Below are 22,898 nucleotides of genomic sequence, written 5' to 3'. Positions count from 1 at the left end.
GGAGAGCAAGAAGAAAATGCACAGGCGGTGGAAGAAGGGACAGGTAATGTGGGAGGAGTACAGGGATGCTGCTAGGCTGAGTAGGGACAGGGTCAGGAAGGCCAAGGCCCAACTGGAATTGGACTAAGCAAGGGGTGTAAAGAAGAGTAAGAAAGGCTTCTATAGGTATATCAGCTGGAAAAAGAAGTCCAAGAAGGCGCACCCCTCTTTGTAAGCAATACAGACAGGGTAGTAATTGCTGACAAGGTAAAGGTACTCAACAACTTTTTAGCCTGAATTCACTGGCAACTGTTTTTCACACATCCCTTGAGTGGATGGGTTTGAAAGTAGGGGCTGAGGGGACAATGTTCCTCACACAGAAAATCAGGTTTGTGATCACTTGGGGAATCTGAGATCCTGATGAGATGCATTCCTGAGTCCAGAGGGAACTGGCTGATGTAGTCACCAAGGTACTCTCGATGACATCTGAACATTCATGTTGATCAGGTGAAGACCCTGATGACTGGAAAAAAGGCAGTGTCACACCCATTTTTTAAGGTTAGGAAGGACGACCCAGGGAACTGCTGACCTGTCAGCTTCACCTCCATGCTGGGAAAGATCATGGAACAGATACTCCTGGAAGCTATGCTAAGGCACATGGAAGAGAGCAGAGGGGATACGGGAGAACCAGCATGGTGTCACCAAGGGCAAGTGTTGCCTGACCAACCTAGTTGCCTTCTACCATGGTGTGACTGCATCAGTAGATGAGGGAAGAGACTCTGACATCATCTATCTGGGCTCCAGTAGGGTCTTTTACACAGTCCCCAAAACATCGTTCTCTCCAAATTGGAAAGATATGCACTTGATGGGTGGAAACCAGCTGCAGGACTGAACTCTGAGAGTGGTGGTCAACGGCTCCATGTCTGGATGGAGATCAGTGATGGGCAGTGTCCCCCAGGGGTCAGTGCTTGGGGCCTTTAGTATCTTCATCAGTGACATCAACAGTGAAATTGAGCGTATCCTCAAGCTTGTGGATGCCAAGCTATGTGGTGTGGATGACATGCCTGAAGGATAGGATGCCAACCAGGGAGATCTGGACTGGCTGAGCAGTGGGCCCAGGAAATCCTCAACAAATCCAAGTGCAAAGTCCTGCATGTCATGGCAAACCCTGCTATCAGTAAAAGCTGGGGAACGTAAGGATAGAGCACAACCCTGTGGAAAAGGACTTGGGAGGTGTGGATGGAAAGCTGGACATGAACCAGCCTCTTAGCTATGTATTCATCAGATGGGATTTCCTGGTCCTCTTGGAATCCCTCCACACCACTGAAACGACAGAGGAAAGCCCCATCCGTACTCTCACTCCATCAGCTAACTGCCCTAGTCTCCTGAAGCCCCTTTTGATAGCCCCCAGCCTTCCCTCGGCAGCCTCACCACTGCCAGCCTGAGCTATCAGGTATGGATAGTGATCAGAGGAGTGAACCAGGCCAACAAGTTTTCTAGCAATGTCCCTGACCAAAGCCCCAGAGCAGCAATACACTTCCTTACTAGAAGAGTGTGGTCCACACACTGGGTCCTTTATTTCCCTCAGAAGGGAGTCACCTGCAAAAATCACTTTTCTTTGCATAAAAGCAGCCCCTAAGTTTAAGAGCAACTCATAACAGTGCTGCTTGCCTATTACAGTAACTTTAAACAAACCCTTGCTTGGGAAGTTGCCTGATTGTACAAAACCTCTTCCTCTGGATGCTGCACACAAACAGCAGTAAGAGTTGCCTTCTTGCTCCTCTTTGCTTTCAGACTTGAATCCTTTATCAAGACAAGCCTACAACCGGTCTGCATCAAGGCAAGACAAACGATGAGGTCTCCTGAAGTTCTGACCCCTAAGAGGGGCTTTTCCTGTCACTAGGACTTGCATCACAGGTGGATGATGGATGTCCCGAGAGACAGCACAAAGAAAAATTCTGTTAATGACAACTTAAAATTAGCGGAGAAAATTTTCTTCCTACTGCCAATAAAATAAAATCAGCTGAGAAATTGTATCTACAGAATATCCCAGCCTCTGAGCTTCACTAAGACCTACACTCTACTGCTGCTGCCTGTCTTGCCATCCAGACCACCTGCTCAACTTCTGCTTGGAAGATGAGTAGCTGTTTCTCCAAGGCTGTAGACACACCACCACAGCAGAGTATCTTCACACTGGTAGGAATGCCACAGAAGTAAAGAGGCAACAGACAGCAGTTATCAGCCAGGCTGCAGTGACATCTGTTCAGCTTCTTACTGCATCTCAGTCCTTCCTGGAGGCAGTCAAGTAAAGCAACTGCCTGCCAAATTAGAGACTGCAGAAGATCGCAGTCAAGAAGAATACCTATTTATTTTCTCCAATTTTAATAAGCAGATGGCTTCATCTCTTATATTCCTGAAAGAAACTTCCCTAGGACTGTCTTTAAGAGCTCCTAAAAGCCAATTCAAGCCCACTCTTAACAAGTACATTTCTCCAGGATGAGAGGTATGCAGCACTGTTCACAGGTCAGCGGTGTTTAGCCCTGAAAAGTGTTTGCAAATGGACAAAATACCACATGCATGATGTTAAGGATTTAGCAGGGAGACTGGCATGCTAGAAACCTTTCTACATAAAGCTTTGGCACTGCAGTACTTCTACTGTGCTTCCTACAAGCACTGCACCCTGCCAATCCAGACCATGAAGGTGACAGACTTCACCCAAGCAACCACCTAATACATGAAGAACAAGCAGTGCCTCCACTACAGGCACATGCAGGCACTCTACTAAAACTAGGACAAAATGGCTTAAAAGAATCAAATACGAGTTTCAGAAACATCCAGATCTCTCTGCATGTCTGATTTAAGAAAACAAAATCTTAAATATGTGCCTTTAGACTTACCCAAACAGAGAAGTAACTCAAAATGCATGAAAATCCAGCTCCTACTGTGGCAAGTCAGGTCCATCTAAGGCCGGTGCATAACAGTAAGCATCAGCTCTAGGGCTGACAAACTCTTTCAGAGAGGAAAACTACAACCCTCTTTACAAAGCAAGCTGACCAATTTTTTTGTGTCAGTGCAACAGCAGAGATAAGAATTCTGCCTGCAATCCCTGCACAAAGTAACACTCTTCCTGAACAACTAGTACATGGCAATCTGTAGTTGTGACAAGAGCTGGATTCAGCATATGACAGGCATTATGAAAATCTGCTGTGTCTAAAATCCTTTAATAGTTCACAGATCATGGTAGTACAGCCTTGCCCAAGCTTTATGCCTTGCACAAATGCAATGTCCATGAGGTTCTACTGGAATGGCAAACTAGCACGCGCCTGCTGGACACTGCTGAGCCAACCCTTCCTGCTTTTATTTCTGCGTCTTGACTACACATCTGTGTTTCAGATGTAAGCACATATTTAGAAACTAGAAAAATATATAATTGTCTTTCTCATTTTCCCTCGCTTTTCTTCAATACACACTGATACTGAGGGTGGAGAGTGTAAGCCTTAGAAAGCCAGGGAAAAACTACCGAAGAACCTCTGCTTTAACTGGTCATTACCAGAAATAAGTCAGTACCAGAGTTGTTCGTTACATGACAGAACTGCTCTCCCATTTATTTAAAATCAAACTCCCTCTGCACTGGATTCAGTAGCAAAGTAATTATACAGACAGGTTTGGGGACATCGATAGCCATAGCACGCGGCAGTTTAGAGGCAGGTGCACAACAGAGCAACCTGCCAATGCTTCAGACTTCATACCGGAAGACGAATGTGTTTTAAAAAAGTACCCGAATTGTTCCACTGTAACACTGCTGAAGCTCCAAAGTGCTCGGCGAGTACCTGCACGCACAACGGACATCTGCCCCACACCTCCCGCTGCGCTATCGCTCTCTGCGTGAATATGCCCGCACGGCCATGGTAAGGAATATTTAGGATCGGATGCCCGCCTCCGGAACAACGTTTAACTAACAATGAGGAAAGCAGTTCGCCGCGCGTTTTCAGAAGCCGAGTCTTCCGTGCAGCTCGCAAAAAGCTCACACGCTGTCCAGCTTCTTCAGGACGAAGGGAGCTGAAAAGAGAAAGCAGCACAGCATGAGCGAGCCGGCAGCCAGCCCGGGAGTCTCCGAGCGGCGCGGCGCTCCGAAAGCTTCGGGCACGGCGGTCGTGCAGCGCGGTGCCCGGCCGGGCCTGGCTCCAGGAGCGGCGCCTCTCCCCGCAACCGGGCACCCGCCGGCAGCCGCGCGCACTCACTGATCCGCAGCAGCGCCACGTAGATGAGGAAGTTGCGGACAGACGTAAGGACGTCGCGACGCATCTTTCGCCTCAGCTCCTCCGGGTCCATCTTGGGCCCCAGCCCCTCGATGCGGAACATGCTGCTCCGGCTGCCGAGCGGGGCCGGAACCGGAAGAGGAGCGAAGCCGGAACCGGAAGAGGGGCGGTGCGCGTGCGTAGGAAGAAGGTGAAGGCGCAGCGTGGCGGCAGGCGCGTGCGCACGAGGAGCGGCGCAGCTACGGCCGGCAACCAGGCGGGCGCAGCGCCGGAAGAGCGTTGTGTTTGCGCGTGCGCCGTTCTCTTTGAGCGACCCTCTGCTGCCTTCTTAGGCGGGGCGGCAGCGCGGGAGGGCGCGTGGCTGGGAAGGTGCAACCTCTGCTGGCATGCAAGCCAAATGCAAGCTGTTCCCAGAGCCCATCAGTATTCTTAGAACCGTAGAATCATGGAATGGGGGCTGCAAGAGCATCCAGTCCAACCGCCCTCCCATCGCCACTGCCGCCACAAGCACTGAACCAGATCTTGCAGCTCCTCATCCAGACGCCTCCTGAACACTGCCAGGGACGGCGAGTCCACCACCTCCTGGGCAGCCACTGCAGTGCCTGACCACTGAGAGAAAAAGTTCTTCCTTATGTCTAACCTCAACCTCCTCTGGCACAACTTGCGGCCATTTCCTCGGGTCCTGTTTGTTGCCTGGGAGCAGAGGCCAAACCCGTCCTCATCACAACCTCCCTTCAGAAGTTGCAGAGTGCAGTGAGGTCTGCCCTGAGCCTCCTCTTCTCCACACTGAACAATCCCAGCTCCCTCAGCCTCTCCTCATAAGATTTGTGCTCCAGACCCCTCACCAGTTTCGTTGCCCTTCTCTGGACACGCTGCAGAGCCTCAGTGTCTTTTTCGTAGTGAGGGGCCCGAAACTGAACACAGCACTCAAAGTGCAGCCTCACCAGTGCTGAGTACTGGTGATCAGCTGGGGGACGATCACCTCCCTGCTCCTGCTGACTGCGCCATTTCTATTGCAGGCCAGGATGCCGTTGGCCCTAACGGCCACCTGGGCACACTGCGGGCTCATGTTCAGCCGAGCACCAGCCAAAACCCCCAGGTTGCTTTCCTCTTCACAGCCATCGAGCCACTCAGCCCCAAGCCTATAGAGCTGCATGGGGTTATTGTGGCCAACATGCAGGCCTCCTTTCCTCAAGATGGCACCTGCTGGTGCTGCCGGCTCGTTACCAGAAGGACCATGACACTTTGGAGCAGGGGCCCCATGATAGACCAGGACTTGGGGTCAAGATGTGGGCACTGTCAATAGTTCGTGCTATATAGACCACAGGGGAATCTCATACTTTCTCTGCAGTTAACTGAGAGAGAGACAGCAAGGAAAGTGTTAATTGTTTAGCAGCCAGTAACGAGGCAGGGCCCGAGCCTGGGTGGGGGGAAGAAAGGGGAAAGGGTGGGGAGATCATAGATGGGTCTAAGAGCAGTGGCAACGATCTGATGAGGAACATTAAGATAACACAATACAACATGTTACAAGTGGAACTGAGGCCAACAAATCAAACAAAATGAGAGAGAGTGTCCAAAACTGAGGCCTCTCACTACAGACTGCAGGGGACCACATGATTCACTGCTGCAAACAGACACCGAAGGAGCCTGCCATCTTTGCAGAAGCTCCACCTTTCTTCCCCTCTTCCGAAGTCCTCTGGGAAATGCGGCTCCTCTCCTCCTCTCCAAAATGCCCATAAAAAGCAGTCTACAGAACCAGAACATCAACTCTTTAACTCCCACTGCTTTACATGATGATATGATGTGGAATAATGACGACAAAAATCACAAAACTGTGACATTCCACTGCTTATTCCACATCACTACATCATGCTTAGCATATATTTATACACAAACAAGCAGAAATTAACAGACATTACACACATCACACATATCTATATGCATATGCATACACGGAATGGAATTCCTGCACTCCCTTGGTGTACACATTGAACATCCCCATTTTTCTCCATCATCCACCACGTTGGACCCAGGTTCCTGAGCTAAAACAGTTCCATAAGGAGGTTTGCCCTTTCCAGAAGCTGGAAGGACCCAAACTGCTTTTCCCAACATGCTCTTTATATGTTCTACAGGGACCTTATCTCCCTCTACAGTATTTAGGGAATTGGATTGGGTAGGACCATCTCGACTGACCGATCCTCTGGTATTGACCAACCATGTGGCTTCTGCCAAATGCTTCTCCCAATGCTTACATGTTCCACCACTTTCAACATGGTTTTTAACAACCCATTGTATCATTTAATTTACCAGAACCTGGTGCATAACTGGGGGTGTGATAAATTCATTCAGTGCCCTGATCTTTGGCCCAAATATCCACAAGGCAGGTTTTGAAATGAGTCCTCTTATCTGACTCAATTCCTTCTGGAGTGCCATGTCACCACAGGACTTGCTCTCAAGACATAACATGGTGTTTCAGGCAGTAGCATGGGGTGCTGCATGTGTTTCAAGCCACCCAGTGCTTGCCTCCACCATGGTGAGCACATGATGCTTTCCATCGCGAGATCGTGGCAAGGTGATCTGGTCAATCTGACACACCTCCCCATGTTTGCACTTTTGCCATCGCCCTTCCCCTCAGACAGGTCTTGTCCTCTTGGCTTGTTTAATTGTGGCGCATGTTTCACAGTTATGAATAACCTGTGCAATGGCATCCATAGTTAAGTCCACCCCTCGGTCTCTAGCCCATTTGTATGTTGCATCTCTCCCTTGATGACCTGAGGTCTCGTGGGCCCACCGAGCCAGAAATAATTCACCCTTGTTCTGCCAGTCCAAGTCTATTTGAGCCACCTCAATTCTGGCAGCTCGATCTACCTGATGGTTGTTTTGCTGTTCTTCAGTAGCACGACTCTTGGGCACATGAGCATCTACATGGCGCACCTTTACAACTATAGTCTTTGTTCGGGCAGCAATGTCTTCCCACAGTTCAGCAGCCCAAATAGGTTTACTCCTTCATTGCCAGTTATTTTGCTCCCACTGCTGTAACCACCCCCATAAGGCATTTGCCACCATCCATGAGTCAGTATAAAGCACTGGCCACCTCTCCCATTCAGCAGCATCTAAGGCCAGCTGGACAGCCTTTACCCCTCCAAATGGGCTTGATTTTCCTTTTCCTTTAGTGGCCTCTGCAGCTTATCATGTGGGACTCCACACAGCAGCTGTCCAACTGCGATGTTTCCCTACAATATGACACAATCCCCCAGTGAACAGGGCAAATTTCCTCTCATTTTCTGGTAATTTGTTGTATGGTAGGTCCTCTTTAGCACACGGTACCTCTTCTGCTGGTGATGGTCCAAACTTTTTGCCTTCAAGCCAGTCCATCACTTCTATGATTCCTGTGTAACCAATGCAATCCACTTACTCTGAGTGGCATCAGAAGAATGATGGGTGGAGGGAGCCTTTCTCTCCAGCAGCAGTGTAGAGGATGTTCTTTACATTCTGTCCCCTTCTTACTGGCCCCAGGGCCACGGCTCGGGCTATCTCCTGTTTAATCTGCTCAAACACCTGCTGCTGCTCAGGACCCCACAAAAATTATTCTTCTTCCGCCTTCCCCTAAGAAAGGGAGCTAACAATGAGTCTATAGTTTGGAATGTGCAACCTCCAAAAGACCGCTACGCTTAGAAAAGTTTGTGTCTCTTTCTTGCTAGTGAGTGGAGACATAGCAGTGATTTTGACCACATCTGCTGGGATGTGACAATGCTCATCTTGCCATTTTACTTCTAGGAACTGAATTTCCTGGGCAGGTCCTTTCACTTTGTTTCACTTAATAGGGAAACCAGCTTGCAGGAGGATTTGGATTATTCTAACTTCCTCTGCTGTATCACCCCACACAACGATATCATCAATGTACTGCAGGTACTCAGGAGCACTGCCCTGTTCCAATGCAGTTTGGATCAACCTGTGGCAAATGGTCGGGCTGTTTCCACCCCTGGGGCAAATGGTTCCAGATATACTGAATACCCCTCTGGGTGAAAGCAAAGTGTGCCCTGCATTCCATGGCCAAAGGAATGGAAAAGAATGCATTGGCAGCATCAGTGGTGGCATACCATTTGGCTGCTTTTGACTCCAGTTCCTACTGGAGTTCCATTATGTCCAGCACAGCAGCACTCAGTGGGGATGAGACCTCATTGAGGCCACGGTGGTGCACCGTCAGCCTCCGTTCTCCACTGCCTTTACGCACTGGCCATATGGGGCTGTTAAAAGGTGAGCAAGTTTTGTTGATCGCTCCCTGACCTCTGGTTGATGAATCAATTTATGAATGGGGAGCAAGGAATCCCTGTTGGTGCGGAACTGTGAACTTCGTTTGCACTTTGATCCATCTGTCCATTGCAGCTGTTGTATTGGAACATTCAGCAATTGCTGCGTCACTCTATTAAATCAAAATCCCACGAAATGTCAAACATCTTCAATTTCAAAATCCCACGTCATGTCAAACACTGTTAATTAAGTCAATTTAATATTAATATATTGAACACTCCTGAAGCGTAACACCTGCTGGTCCGAGCGCACTTGGTCTGGGAACACCTCCTGCAGCAAGAGGTTTCCAGAAAGGACTGGTTTATTCATAGACACGGCAGAGTGGTGCAGGATGCTGCGAGGCGGATGAACCCTGCAGCATCTGGGACAGAAGGAAAGCTAACGCTGCGCCTCCACACGAGCAAAAGAGACAACGGGTGATGCTCCTTTCTGAGCTTCTTCAGGACATCCGTCCTCTGATCTGGCCTAATTTTTAGTCACCTTAAAAACACAATGACAATAAGAAGCCAACAACCTTGCATGTATCAAAAAACCTCTAAACGTATTTATTATTCAATTACACTTGCTTTTCATTGCACAAATTTGTTTTTTATCCCCATGTTTTACAGTTTTTGTTTTGTTTTTATTTTTTTTACAAAGCGGTTAAGAGTTTTAGAAACGGTTAAAATGATCACGGAAGTCGATTTAGGCACAGTTCATTTGCCCACAACTACATTTTCTCCATTTTTTGTTTCCTCTATGTGAAAGATTTATGGTCACATTTGAGCTCCAAATTAAGGTGTATTTCTCAGTCTACACTTCTATGGGCATACTGTATAAAAGAGCAGGTTTGATTACACTGTCTTGCCTTATCAAAGCCTGCCAGCAAAGCCTAAATGATTTTTTCTTTTACCTAGAAATGCTGAAATCAACACAACCCTAAGATGAGAACTGTGGTGGCTGAAAACTTTCTACGCTATCCAGTCGTAGCACGATGAAGAAACAGTTCTCAAGAGAAAGTACAAATTCCGTGGAAAAATTATTTTGACTAGGAAATAATTTAAATAATTTATTTTGTAGGAAAAATAAGAAAAAAAAATCCGACAGATAAAACACATACCGTGACTGACGAAGTCGTATCAAGCACTTGCCCTTTTGAAAATAACAGCATGGGAACAAAGTACCCTATTCCTGGGACAACACTGTGAAAATGGCTCTGAAGCCTGAAAGCCGTCAGGTTTTCTTGGCATGGCGTGGTGGGCTTTGAGATCTCTTATTTAGCTGTTCTCTTTGGTGAGAAAGCCTGACCACTTCTGGAGTAAGATGCACGTGTTTGGTTTAAAGCTGTGTATCTGTGGTGTGTTTTTGCATATAGCTGCTTACTGCAGAGTGTGCCCAGGGTGCAGGAAATCCTATTCTGGAGGACATGAAAGTTTGATTCAACAAAGCTGTTCTTAACATCGTATGAATCCTTATTTCTTTGCAAACAGTTAAAGAGGAGTTGGAATTGGTGAACCTTATCAGACTCCTCCAACTCAGGATACTCTGTTCAACCAGTGACTGATGCTAAAGGCTTTTCCTGAAGAACATTACAACTACTCCCTCTCTTTAATAATGCAGGAACAAACAAACAACAACATTTGACTTTCAGCACCCACATCTGTTTCTGCTATGTAGAAATGAACTAAGTACTTTGAAAGCCGGGTGAACTTCTTGCTGTAAAGAAAACAAGCTGCCAGTCTTTGTATGATTCCCATACGTGAGCATTTGGTGCCCCTGAGCTTGCTGCTGGGGAATCAGGAAAGTCTCACATGAGCACAGATGGTGCTTAGCCCCTAATTAGGGGCTGTCTGCAGGAGACTGATTACGGAAAATATTTGGGAAAGCATCAGGCTACATGGAACCAGCAAGGCATTACTATTCACTATTACATGCGCCACGACAGATGTGCAGTTACAGACTAATCAGTGTTTGCTTGCTTCATTGGGGATAGGGATATCTCCATGAGCTCTGCATTTAGGGCAGGGAAAATTATGCCCTCTCAGGAGCTGCTGCCGCTACTGCATTCAGATCCCTGGGCTGCTGACAGCCTGCTTCTCTTCATGCCATGCCTCATCAGCTCGCACCTCTCATGAGCAAGTGAGACCCAAGGACACCAACCAGGCTGGGGAGTCCATCTGCTGGCCTAGCTCTCCCTGCTGGGGACAGCACCTGCACAAAAATGGTCACCAGTACCAGCCTGAAAACAAGGATGGGACCTGAAGCCTGCAGCTGCTCTCACCCTATGCAGAGGGGTGGTGCGAGCTGGTGCCACAGGGCACAGATAAGCAAACTGTGGGACCTGGGGTGATGGGGCAGCCTGCTGGAACGTGCAGTAGATGGGGGAAGGAGGAGCCCAGCAGGAAAACAGGACAAGGCAGTGGCACCTGGGAATTAAGAAGGCAGCAGCTGTGAGCACAAACACGAAGGGCTATTTGTGGCCAGCCATGGTCCCATGATTCACCTGTGGCTGAGACAGCTTTTCTAGCACCGTTGCTGAAAGGTTTGCAGCGGGCTGAGAGTCTTTGGTAGAAGGAAGGAAGGAAAGAAGCCCCTGACTCAGAGGACCCAGAGACCTTTGTTGCACCTGCAGCTTTGTTGGTGGGAACCAGCCAGCATCACTGCCCCCTTTTGTGTAGCATCTCCAAACAGAGCAGCCCTCTTTCACCTACTGCCAAAGTGCTGACCACTGGCAGCCCCAGTGCAACCTCCTGCGTGGAGCAGGACTATCCCCAGCACCAGGTGAGAGCAGCTGCAGTACTGTCAAGCCCCCTGACGCAGGGCTGAGTCGTGAGGCAGGAGGTGGCACGAGGGTCACTTTGGAGTCAGAGGTGGGAAAAGAAGCAAGCAGCTGCCTTTACTCTCCCATCATGTGGAGGAGCAACAAAACAGGTTCTGGTCCTAGAGCTTAACAGGTGGCTTCTCCGGAGCAGGAGGAAGATTTTCCAAATCTCACTACTTAATGCATGGGCTTCAGACAAGTGACTTGGCAAGCAAGAAGAGACTGAAGAAGCACGGCAAGTCCACCAACAACTGTCTGGTTATGATTAGGGAAATGTGACCACCACAAGCCAGGGAAATCCATGCTGCATGAAGCATCAGCTTTTCCGCCAGCAAAAAAAATAGGAGTCGTGCAGGAAATGAAATCTGCTGCAGCGGCTGAGGGTGCGAAGAGCCACAGGCCGGAACAGTCAGTACCTGCCTGTGTTCATGTAGACGTTTCTGAGCTCCAGCTCCAGCTGTTTAATTTTGACATCTCTCTGATTTAGGAGCTCACGTAGTCTACGAATTTCTTCCTGTTGTCGATAAAACATCTGCAGAAGCTGTAAGAAAAGTCACATTTTACTTCCCTTACAGTGAGGAAATACAGACATCCTAACAAACGCCACCGATCCTGTCAACTTCTCGGAGAAACAGCACTTAAAGAGAGGGCTTTCAGCTTACAGACTGAGCAGCAGCAGTGATCACTTGCACTACGAAAGTAGGTCTTCGTCAGTAATGGTACATCTGCTTAATTCAGTAGATAATACAACCTTCCTCCTGATGGCTCAAGCTGAGGAGAGTATTCGCATTTTATATTCCAGGATCTCCTACTGTCCTACCTGAGGGATTTTTTTTTTTCCTTTTTCTTTTTTACTTCTGTTCATGCTCTTTCCTCTCTGTTTGGACTAGCATGACCTTTCACTGTGCACGCAGCAGATGACCCAGCTCTGGAAGAGATGCTTTGGTAACCTCATGGGGCAGGTTCAGAAACACGAAGACTATCCTTCTTCACACCACTGGAAAATTGAGGTCAGCAGATTTCTGCCCTGTCAAGCTCAGATGCTAAAGCCTTGCCTATGCAAAAGGGACAAAGCATGGCTATTGAGAATGAAAACCTTCCAGGGTTCTTAAAAGCAAACAACCTGCACATACTCAGAAATGTCCCTGGGCTGCCAATGGGCTTCCCACTTGCCACAAAGACCTCACGCTCTTCCAGACTCTGTAAAATAAACCCTCTCCAGATTCCATCACCTTGTGAATCTTTTTGCCAGCTATCTCTAAATATCCCCCACAGCCCCAACCCTTCACCCTACACCTTCACACCTCATTTTCAGTTTTTGGTGGTGGACACTCAAATACGTCAAAGCCATTGGAGAGAAGCATGTGCTCATTTTCCGGCAACCTCTCCTCTACTTTCAGCTGGTTTCTGCTGTCTTTGATCTCACTTTTCTTCTGCTTCTCCTCCAGTGCCATTCTTTCTCCCTGACTCTTGTTCGGGTCAGGACTTTTCACAGGTGGCTCTGACACAGGAAGCTGCAGTAAGGAATTCACAGGTCCAGAGCCTGGTCTCAAGGATACCAAGAGGGGCCCTATGGAGGAAGTCAGGTGACTGGTTAGTGCTCACAAACCACGTTCAGAAATCAGCAGAAAGCAATTCATTCAAACAACCTGCAGGGACAGACATGGAGGTGCTTGACAGGAGAGGTCTGCAGTTCACAGTAGTGAACATTTTGGATTATTATAGTTGACAGCTATATTTGTCACATCTCTCCTTTAGCTCCATTACTGTTTCACAGGCCAGAGAGCCTGCAGCAGCTTACCCAAGCCCTGGGGAGCTGAAGGGCTGGGAAGCTCTCCATATGCTGACCTTTGTTAACTCCGTTCAGCCACTCCTGTGCCGTCATTGCTGGCTGGCCTCCTGTGGTCAAGGGGTAGATGTCTTCCTGGTACGACTCTGACTGCAAGCAAACAAAGCAGTCACAACATCAGAGAGGTTTGGGCTTAGACTGTCCATACTGGAAGGTGGTGGAGGAAGGAGCTCATTCCACCTGCGAGCAGGGAGTGTGCCACCAGAATGTATATAAAAGCTTCTCACCTGCCCGGAGACTCTCCTCCTCACCCCAGCTCAGGAGCAGAGCATCTGATGGCCTGTTCTAATTCCTGACAGTAAAGCCCTTTCACATCCAGACAACAGACTGGGGAGAAGTTAGTTACACAGATTAACCCTATGTTACCAAACTCCTTGCATCTGTAAACTAGAAGTTTACAGCCAGCTAGTTGTCCCGAAAGCCAGAGAGACCCTTTGTTACACAAAAGCAGAGCAGTCTGGTGTTGTCAGTTTGGAAGGAAAGTTGGCCATTACAGAGATCTAACTCTGAGTTACCCAACCCACGATTTGGTGGCAGGGCTGACCCACCAGCTGACTAACTTTGTTCCTCAGAGAAGGAAAGAGAAAATCTCTTGTTCTTCCTGCCATCCAGAAGTCACAGAGAGGAGCACTGTGACTCACTGATATCACTAATATCAGTGAGTAAGAGTGATAGGCACTCTTACTCGCTGATATTTATCCCAGACCTTTGGCTTACTTACCCATCGAGGGACAATCATGGAGATGGGCTCAATCAGGCTCCTGGTTGGAATCAGCTTGTAAAAACGGAAAATCTCACAAGCTGACACTTCAAGGCCTCTTTTTGGCATCACTCCTGTTGGGAAGGCATAAGAGAAACAGGATATAAATCTTCGTAGGAGAACTAACGTCAACCATCATGGAAGAAGGGCCAACAAACATGAGTCAGAGTGCCAGCTCTATAGCAGCATGGTCTGGAATCCTGACACAAAACAGGCTCAGTGTTACAAATTACTAGTAAAACTCAATCTTTTTTTTTCCTTCCAGATCACAGGGTTACATGCTGGATCTGTAGTGATTGACCTGAGCCTCCTGTTCACTACTCATTCTTACAAACTGCAAATGGAGTGACCAATACTGAGCAGACCTAGCAGCTGATGCCACAGGATTTAATTATCATAATCAGTAGGAATGGAGTTCAGGACCTCCAAATACCACAGTAATAGCTGGATGGGTCAGACCAAGGGTGCTTCCAGGCCAGTATCATCCCCCCAACACTGTCCCAAACTAGACTGGAGTATAAGGGTATGAAAATCTAATTTTTCATCCAGCATCATGTGTGTTTCTGGGATTGACGGAGCCACTTAAGATATTCGAGTGCTTGGTAGCTCTAGTAAGAAATCAGTGGAAAAAACTGGGTAACAGAGAGATCTTCCAGTTCAGCTTTAAATAATTTATTCTCTTCTAACAGCAGTTTCCTGGAGGAGACCTGCAGGCACAAAATCCAGTGCTCCTAAGTATTTGAGGAAGAAGTGTCTATAGGCAGCATGTAGGGCTGGCAAATGGTGCTAAAAACTCACCTGCCTCTGTTGAAAAATGTGGCCTAAAGGATAGATTGGAAAATGTTCAAAAAAGGGTTACAGCTGAGATCTGAGAGCTGAAACCCAAATACTATAAATTAAATTAGTCCAACACTGGAATAATGTGGGTACGTGTTAATGAGCAAAGGTTTCGATTGGAGGAGGTGACCTAGCTGCAGGAGGTCTAACTTGAATGGGAAATGCTAATACAGAAGAAGGTAGGCAAGTGGAAGGAACAAGGGCAGTGGGTGGCAGGCGTTATTCACAAAGAAATCCCAGAGTAGAAACAATGTCAACAGAGTTTGGAGCTGGAAATCTTAAGGCAAAGTCTTAAAGCAAGGAACATGCTCCACCTCTAAATCCAGTCTACAGTCCCAGACCAGCTACGTGGAGGGGATGCACCGGTATAGACTGGTAGAGCTCCTCAGTCCATACTTTGCTGGTCAAAGGAGACCTCTGCAAGGTGTGGCCATGGTACACCTGAGGTACATAGGTGAACTGGGCCAAGCCAACCACCATTCCAGTATGGAGACTGAAATTAATCCACCATCTTTTCTACACATGAAATGATATTTTGGACTCCAGCTTCTAAGATTGGAAGTCAGCACCCTCTCGTCATGTTAGGCACTCACCTATTCCCTTCTGTGGTAAGTGAGAGCGATATTCCATCAGGTAGCTCAGGTATGGTTTCTCAGGGCTAATCTCATAGTACCGGATATTTCCATCACCCTAAATGCAAAGAAACTGAACGTAAGCCAGGCTCTGCTTGTCCAGAGTCTGAGGAGAGCGCGTGGCCCCAGAAGCTATGTGAGGTCAAGAACATAAGCTCTTCCTACTAAAATATTTACCCTGTATGCAGAGAAGTTAGGACTCTACCATGTCCCCACAGTAAAAGTGACGTGTTTGCAGTAGAAAACGTGGCCTGATTTTCCAGCATTCTTAGACCCCATCCCATTGGTCTATATCTCTAGGTGAATGTGACTCAGAAGCAACTATGACTTCAGCCTCAGTGATGTGGGTGATACAACACTGACTAAGAGAAGAACCAGACAGCATCTGCTAACACGGAAAGCACTTACCTTTCCCACAATATAAAGCATGTTCGTGTCTGAGTCGTAGAAAGGAAACAGGACCCCCGAGGAGCCATCCAGATCCTCTTCCAGTAAAGGCACAGAGAGGTCATTCTGTGTAGGACACAGGAAAAACAAACAGCTGGAATCACCTGCAGCTACCTCTAGTCAGGAACAGCTTACATGAACCCCACCTTGGAGTGACATTTGAGAGCTGCTCTGTGATGACACCAGTATGTCTCAGCTCAGCTTTGTGGGAAGCATCTGGGAGGCAGCACAGTGCTCTGCCCTACGCAGAGAAGCCATGTCCAAACATAGTCAAATGGTCGAATCAGAGAGCTGGTCTACCTGCTTTGCCTGCTGCAAAGGATGGCGGTGAGAAAAAGAGGCACAGGACTGTGCTGCAAGCTCAGCTGATGCAGAGGGCACAGTGATGTAGTGAACAGAGGAAAAGTGTCTTGCTGCATATGAGGGGGCAGAGAAGAGTTTCATAAGGCTAACAGTCACCAAGGAAGCGTGTCTTGAAAGAGGCAAATACTACCTAATGTAAGGAATCATCATAAATCAATCACAAATAATAAATAAAGCACATATTTTCTTCCCTTTAGGGCTCTGCTTGAGTGTGTTTATCTAGAATTCACTTAACTTCCAGTACCCATAACAATTTTGCCAATAAGACCACTAAGAGCTGCTTTTAACTTTCTTGACCTCCCTTTTCCTCACTGGACACAGCATTATCTTTGTTCTGGTGGATTCTATGGACACAGAGTTGAGAGCGTTTTCAGAAAGTCATACAGAGTTAATAGTATCCTAACAATACAGCCTGTCACTCTTTAGGGATAGGGCAGATTGCTTCCGAATTGCTGTTACAAAGCAATTCTTGAGCAGGTGGAATAGTTAAAGTGACAATAAAAGAGAGAAGAATGAAGAATGCTGGTTCAACTTACTTGATCCCATAATACAATCTGCCTATTATTCCACCGGGATGTTCCAGTAGAGAGCAGCTTCTTCATGTTTCCAAGAAACAAGACTTTATTGGCTCTGTGAGACTTGTAGCTGGCTTCCTATAGGAAGAGAAAACCCGTTCCTGAGTAAGAGACAGCGCCTTTCCTTGGAGCAGTAAAAAATTTCATGAGAAATCACATCGTGGCACATCGCTGAGGTCCCTTCCACTGCCCGTGAGGCTTATCTGGGTAGGCTAAGGCACACCACTTCATTTTTGTGTAGGCACATTTCATTGTACCCGAAACTTCTAGTCCAAGAAGCCATGCACAGTTGAGAATGAAAGCACCTCTCAGAGCATCTACCCTCAAATGTGGGGAAGTTGTTCAGATCCAACAGATCTTCCCAATTGGGCTGAAACTACAGCAAGCAGGATTTCACAGGGATCTGAGAAAAGGAGCTTAAAACTCTTTAAGTGCATTCGCAAAAACTCTGTCAACTCTCTGGTTAGTGATTCACATATTCACGTCAGGGGAATCCCTAGGAGTTGCACTGTTGGATTTTCTGTGCACACAGATGTGTGCAAGTACCTCCAAAAGGCAGTCAGCATCATCTTACCAAGAGACACACAGTACAGACAAATGTACACTTGCATCCAGCTGTCCTCCTGACCTCTGTCAGCCAGAGCAAGGAACCCAGAGGACTTCAGAAGGAAGCTATTAAATTAGAGCATTTCACAAAGGGCGTCAGAGAGCAAACAGCTTGGTAAGAAAATACAGAAACCCTGTTAACAGTGGCAGCAATTGTTTCATGAAAAATGGAAGACAGTACTACCATTAAATGCCTGGAAGAATACTGAGCACAGATCTGTCGTTTTTAATGGCAATTAGTCTACCCAGAAGTGGAAACGCTCCACAGGTGAGATCAGCTGGATCTAAAAACCCTGAAGTCAACCTACTTGTAGGACTGTTCTCGCACGAGGGTCTATCAGACGGATCTTTTTATCTCTGCAGGTTGTGGCAAGGAGGCTGCCATCCGTGTTGAATGACATGGAGAGGACCACATCTTTGTGAACATCAAGGATCTTCACTGGGTTTGACAGGACATCTTCCCTGGTATCAAGGTTCCAGATCATTATCTGGGGCAAAAGAACAAAAAGTCATCTGTTTGTTGCCTGGTCAAGCTGGGACTTTGTATATGTACGCTCCTCACATCCTCCTCTCTTCTCTACATGTGTAAGTCTTACCATCATGTATTTAAAATAATTTAAAATTATTTCTGGTACGTAAGGCAAATCATAGCTTATACAAAAATGGCCAGTGTCACTGCAGATATTTGCACTAGCACAAGAATGAAGTCAAAGGTATATGGCATTGGATATTGCTAGGAAAGGAGAACAGAGTAGGCTGATGTTCACCAGAAGAATGGTTTGAAGTTGAGGGAGCAGAGATGGAGGTTGGATGTCAAGGGGAAGTTGTGTGCTGTGAGAGCGGTGAGGTGCTGGAACAGCTGCCCAGAGAGGCTGTGATGCCCCGTCCATCCCTGGAGGTGTTCAAGGCCAGGTTGGATGGGGCCCTGGGCAGCCTGGGCTGCTGTGAAATGGGGAGGTTGGTGGCCCTGCACGTGGTGGGGGGTTGGAGATTCATGATCCTTGAGGTCCTTCCAGCCCTGGCCATTCTGTGATTCTGTGATTCTGTGTGAAAATGAGCCAGGCTTTTTGAAGCCCATGAATGACCTCTTGCCTTTGGGGTCAGTACGGCATTTCCCTTTCATAAAGGTTTCTAAAGTCTTTATCATTAACTTACAGCTTGAAATGAAAGAAATTTCAAAACAACCTGACAAACGCAGCATCCCACGAGGAGGGCTCTGCAGACAATGGACTCACCTTGTAATCATGGCCAGAGCTGAAGAGGATGTTATTGGCCGTGGGATGCCATTCAATGAGGCCAACCCTTCGAGAATGTCCAAAAAGTTCCTTCTTCGGGGTGGTGATGTTTTTTGTTAGCGTGGGCTTGGGGATGTCCCAGATTTTAACCTGAATGGCACAAGATGGGTCTTAGTGAGATTAGTGAGTGCCGTGCTAATTAGGAATTTGCAAATTTATCTTCATACTGTGTCATTTTGTTGGTATATCTCCTGCCTTTATTGGTTACCAGTCTTCCAAATCTGTAACTTCATTTTCAGTGGGTTTAATCTTCTGACTGTAGGCAGCAATTTCACTGTTTTGATTTAAACTGGCAATCAAACTTACACTCAGCAATGCTGTCAGCACATTCACAAAAAACTATTGTCCAGGGTAAGAAGTGAGCCACAGATCTTACAGACATGAAACCACGGCAGCTACAGTTTTCCACCTCATCTCCTACCAAACTTTCAGCAGGAATGGGCAAATATGAAACAAACTTCAGCAAAAGGTCCTAGAAGATGTTACAGCATTGACAGATCCAGGTAGAGCTGAAAACGCCTTTGGACAAACAACGACTACCGCACCATTTGTCCTATTAAAAGTGCACAACTGCAAAATGCTTTGCAAACAGTACAGCACTGTGACCACAACGTTGGTTAAAGTACACAGAAGCCTACTTAGGTGGGCACACAACAGGCACCCTGATGAGGGACACTGGGCAGCATCACACACTACGAGTCTGCTGTCTCGTAGCAGCTCTGCTTGCTGCTCTCAGTTCTGGAAGGATGCTACATGGAAACAGAAATAAACAAGGCCCCACTGGTGTGGAAGGAGTCAGTAAAGGTGACCTGTAAAAACAAATTAACCTGTGCAGGTAAAAGGAAAAAGTCTTTCTTGTGTTGACCCTATAAGCACAAGCGTTTAGAATGATAACAGATTGACCCTTTGGGTCAATGGAAAGGACTCTATTTGTGCTAAGTTCTCTGGGACTTAGCCTGAAGTAAGAAGATTCTGTCAGATGGAAATGTTCTCTGAATTACACAGTCGGTGGAAGTTAGCCAGAGTTGCCCAAGTCCCCCACTGTTGGGCTGATGATGAGGATCACAACATTCTACACCAAAGAAACAGAGGCACAAATTCAAGGACTTGCTAGGAAGTATGACAACCACCCTTCTCACCAGTGCTCATCTCTGCAGAATCAAATCTGTTGGAAACCTAAGGACTATGAAGTGCAGTGAACTTCCACAGCAGTAAGAGAATGCATCAGACCTACAGCCTCACCAGCTATCACTAAATGAACGGGGCTGAGGAAGTAGGGAAGGGGAGCTGTGAAGAACTGACTGGGATGAACGATGCACTCTCCTGCCACGAAACTGACTGGAACGCACAGAGAAGATAGAGCCAGACTTCTGGGGCAAAGAGAGCAATGGACACAAATGGCACTGTGGGCTCTCCCTCGGGATCAGAGAAGCACTATTCTCCCAGAATGGTCCCGAGAAGATTGGCCCAGTGAGGCTATGATGTCTCCAACCTTGGAGATCTTTGCGACTCAGCTGGGCAAGGCCCAGGGCAGCCTGATCCAGAAGGCCTGTTTTAAGCAGGGCTTGGACTAGGTGACTGCCATCAGCTAAGTTTCCAGCTATCAGCTACAGGAAGGACAGTCACGTTATAAAACACAGTCTGCTGTCCTCATTACTCAGGAGGGAAGGAAAAGCTGTCCCTACACTGTGTAACTGTGCAGCAGATCCCGGGAGATCCCATTCTGTGGTGCCAAGATGATGATGGTGAGGTACTACAAAGGAGAGCAGAGTCCCAGCGCAGCAAGTTCTTTGAGTAACTTCTGGTACCAAGATCTGTGATCAGCTGAGCGTTTTAACTCTTCACCCTGGAGAGTGATCCAGTGTAGGAAACCAGAAAAGAAAACTGGCAGAGAGCAGCTCTTCTGCATAGGCACTGAGGTTCTGGCAGACAACAGAATAAATACGACCAGGCAGCACACCCAGGCGGAGATGAAAGCTAACAACATCCAGAAAGACAGCTACTAGGTCAGAGGAACTGACTTTTCCCTTTACTCAGCAACCATTAAACAACCACTGGGATACTGCATCCAGTTCTGCTTTTCCCAACACAAGATAAATGCTGGTAAACTCATGTGAGTCCAGTGGAGACCACCAGGATGTTCTTGTCCTGTGAGAAGAAGCTGAGGGACATGAGCTTGTTCAGAGTGGAGAAGAGATATCTTCAGAGGAATCTGCTAAAAGCCTTATCTCTTAGCCTAAATCTTGTAAGATTACTTACAAGATTATTAAGAGCAAATAGTACAATGCTTGTTACTAAACTGCAGAGTGGGAGAATGGGATACAGTGGTCATAAACTACACTGGAAAGGTTCTAACTGCATGTAAGGAAAAAGTTCCCCATGCAGTAGTGAAGAACAACAACAGGTTGCCCAGAAGGGTGATGAAAGCTGCACTGTTGGAGATTTTTGAGACTCAGCTCTACAGACTGGGACAGTAGGTGGGGCCAGAGGCTTCCCAAGCTCCCTTTAAATTCAGATTGCATTTACTGAATGTATTCCCCAACTGCAGCAGGAAGCTTCAAAGCTTGTGCTTACCCCTCATCTGAGTAAGCACAAAGGTCATGGTGATGCCTTTGTGCCCCAAGTCCTTTCTGATGAGATGGCATGAGCACCTGCATACCAGCGGTAAGTTAAAATACAACACCCAAAGGCAGCCCAGAAATTGAAAGAAGGTGTGAGAAAAAAAGAAAGCAAAATATGGAGATCCTAAAGAAAGCAAAGTCACTAAACAAGAAGGAAAACTCAAAGCACATATAGATTTCCAATTCAAGAGAGATTCCCGGCAGATCTTAAATGGCAGAAGATATCTAGCAAGGCAGGGCTGGAGAAAATGACAAGGCAAGCCTGCCACATGCTGTGTGGCAGGGGGTAAGTAAACACAATAGGAGGAAACACAGGTGGGATCTCTGAATAAAAAGCACAGCATGTAGTCAGGCTCTTTGCTGTCACAGACACCAACCCACACTCTGATAGGTCACAGAAAGCAGCCTTCCAGTGGGTGGGTATGGGCTAACATGTCCCTCACGAACACAGATTGCGTCCTTCTGCTCCTGATAACTAAACTGCATCTACGGTGAAGTACCTCTGACATGTGGTATTTGCTGTACATCAGTTGTTTCCGTTAGCATTAACATTTACATTTCTGAAGTTCTGTGTTTTCAGTAGGAAAATGCTCTCTTTGTTGCCTGGGGCAGAATAAAGTATGACACGGGATCCTTAGCTACCCCAGCAAGGCTTTACAGAGAAACTCAGGGCAGGAACAAGCTCATAGTTGCTACGCAGGGAAATAATCTGAAATAGCTGTTGCAAATTGTTGCACGAAGCTTTTGTTTTGCAGTAAGGGAGGAATTTTGTAGTGATTGACCTTGAAGTGATTTTAAATTCATATTCTTTCTCACATAAGCATAGGCAAAAAGATGGGAGGCGCCCAAGAAAACCCAGATATTTTTCGTGTCATGATTTTAATAACATCAGATAGACGGGATCACATCGGCCTCCCCCAGACACAGAGATCCCACTCTTACACCTGGCTTTTTATCTGGATACTTTCACATATCATCCCTGGGTCTTTCGATTCTCTTCTAATTTCTCCCCCCCAAAAGCACGTTGGCCAGGTCATGGCACAGAGGATAAGCTGGGAAACTTACGGTGGCATCTTCTGAACACGATGCTATAACAAAGTCATTGAACGGGTTCCACTTGATGTCCAGAACGTTCCCTCTGTGCCCACATACTCTGGGGTAATGTGGGTCAAGCTTCCCTGTCTGGAAAAAACAAATATCAAAACAAAGGTGAGCCATGGAATCACAGGCTGTTTGCAAGTGAGACCTGAGCCAGCCCCAGTGAGAAACCCCCTTCTGTTGCTGCATTCCAAATACCCCAGGTGGTCTCTGTGAGAATGGGGTTTTGCTGCTCCTGCAAGGCAAGTCTTAAGGATATTAAGGATTTTACCTGGACCTGAGCAAGGCCTTTGACATGGTCCCCCACCACATCCTCATCTCCAAATTGGAGGGAAGTGGATTTGATGGGTGGACGACCCGATGGATAAGCAATTGGTTGAAAGGCCGCAGACAGAGGGTGGTGGTCAATGGCTCTATGTCCAGGTGGAGGCCGGTAACAAGTGGTGTCCCCCAAGGGTCTGTCTTG

The 22,898-nt window shown here is 47.2% G+C and overlaps 2 protein-coding genes across 5 annotated transcripts in view; both read right to left on the bottom strand.

Annotated features, from left to right (window-relative positions):
- Positions 1-3,558: 3,558 nt before the first annotated feature.
- On the bottom strand, positions 3,559-4,411 carry TOMM5 (translocase of outer mitochondrial membrane 5). The gene is made up of 2 exons (XM_048931971.1): positions 4,221-4,411; positions 3,559-4,038 (listed from the first exon to the last, which is right to left on the bottom strand). The coding sequence occupies exons 1-2, from the start codon at positions 4,339-4,341 to the stop codon at positions 4,004-4,006; spliced, it is 156 nt and encodes a 51-aa protein (XP_048787928.1). The 5' UTR covers positions 4,342-4,411; the 3' UTR covers positions 3,559-4,003.
- A 4,658-nt stretch (positions 4,412-9,069) lies between these two features.
- CORO2A (coronin 2A) overlaps positions 9,070-22,898 on the bottom strand; it is a 48,494-nt gene continuing 34,665 nt past the window's right edge. For 3 of the 4 annotated variants that reach the window (XM_048930605.1, XM_048930604.1, XM_048930603.1), the window contains exons 3-12: positions 22,400-22,516; positions 18,654-18,803; positions 17,727-17,906; positions 16,774-16,890; positions 15,836-15,940; positions 15,389-15,485; positions 13,920-14,032; positions 13,198-13,288; positions 12,654-12,919; positions 9,070-11,890 (exon numbers count right to left, since the gene is read on the bottom strand). In XM_048930605.1, the coding sequence (XP_048786562.1) occupies positions 11,759-11,890; positions 12,654-12,919; positions 13,198-13,288; positions 13,920-14,032; positions 15,389-15,485; positions 15,836-15,940; positions 16,774-16,890; positions 17,727-17,906; positions 18,654-18,803; positions 22,400-22,516 (1,368 nt within the window). In that variant the 3' untranslated portion in view covers positions 9,070-11,758. Of the gene's footprint in view, positions 12,405-12,653; positions 12,920-13,197; positions 13,289-13,919; positions 14,033-15,388; positions 15,486-15,835; positions 15,941-16,773; positions 16,891-17,726; positions 17,907-18,653; positions 18,804-22,399; positions 22,517-22,898 lie in introns of all 4 variants that reach the window. The other variant, XM_048930606.1, reaches the window with a different exon arrangement.

This window comes from Lagopus muta, chromosome Z (genome assembly GCF_023343835.1).
Source record: "Lagopus muta isolate bLagMut1 chromosome Z, bLagMut1 primary, whole genome shotgun sequence".
NCBI classification, from domain to species: domain Eukaryota; kingdom Metazoa; phylum Chordata; class Aves; order Galliformes; family Phasianidae; genus Lagopus; species Lagopus muta.
Note: the sequence above shows the minus strand (reverse complement) of the source record. Positions and strands in the feature narration are given on the sequence as shown.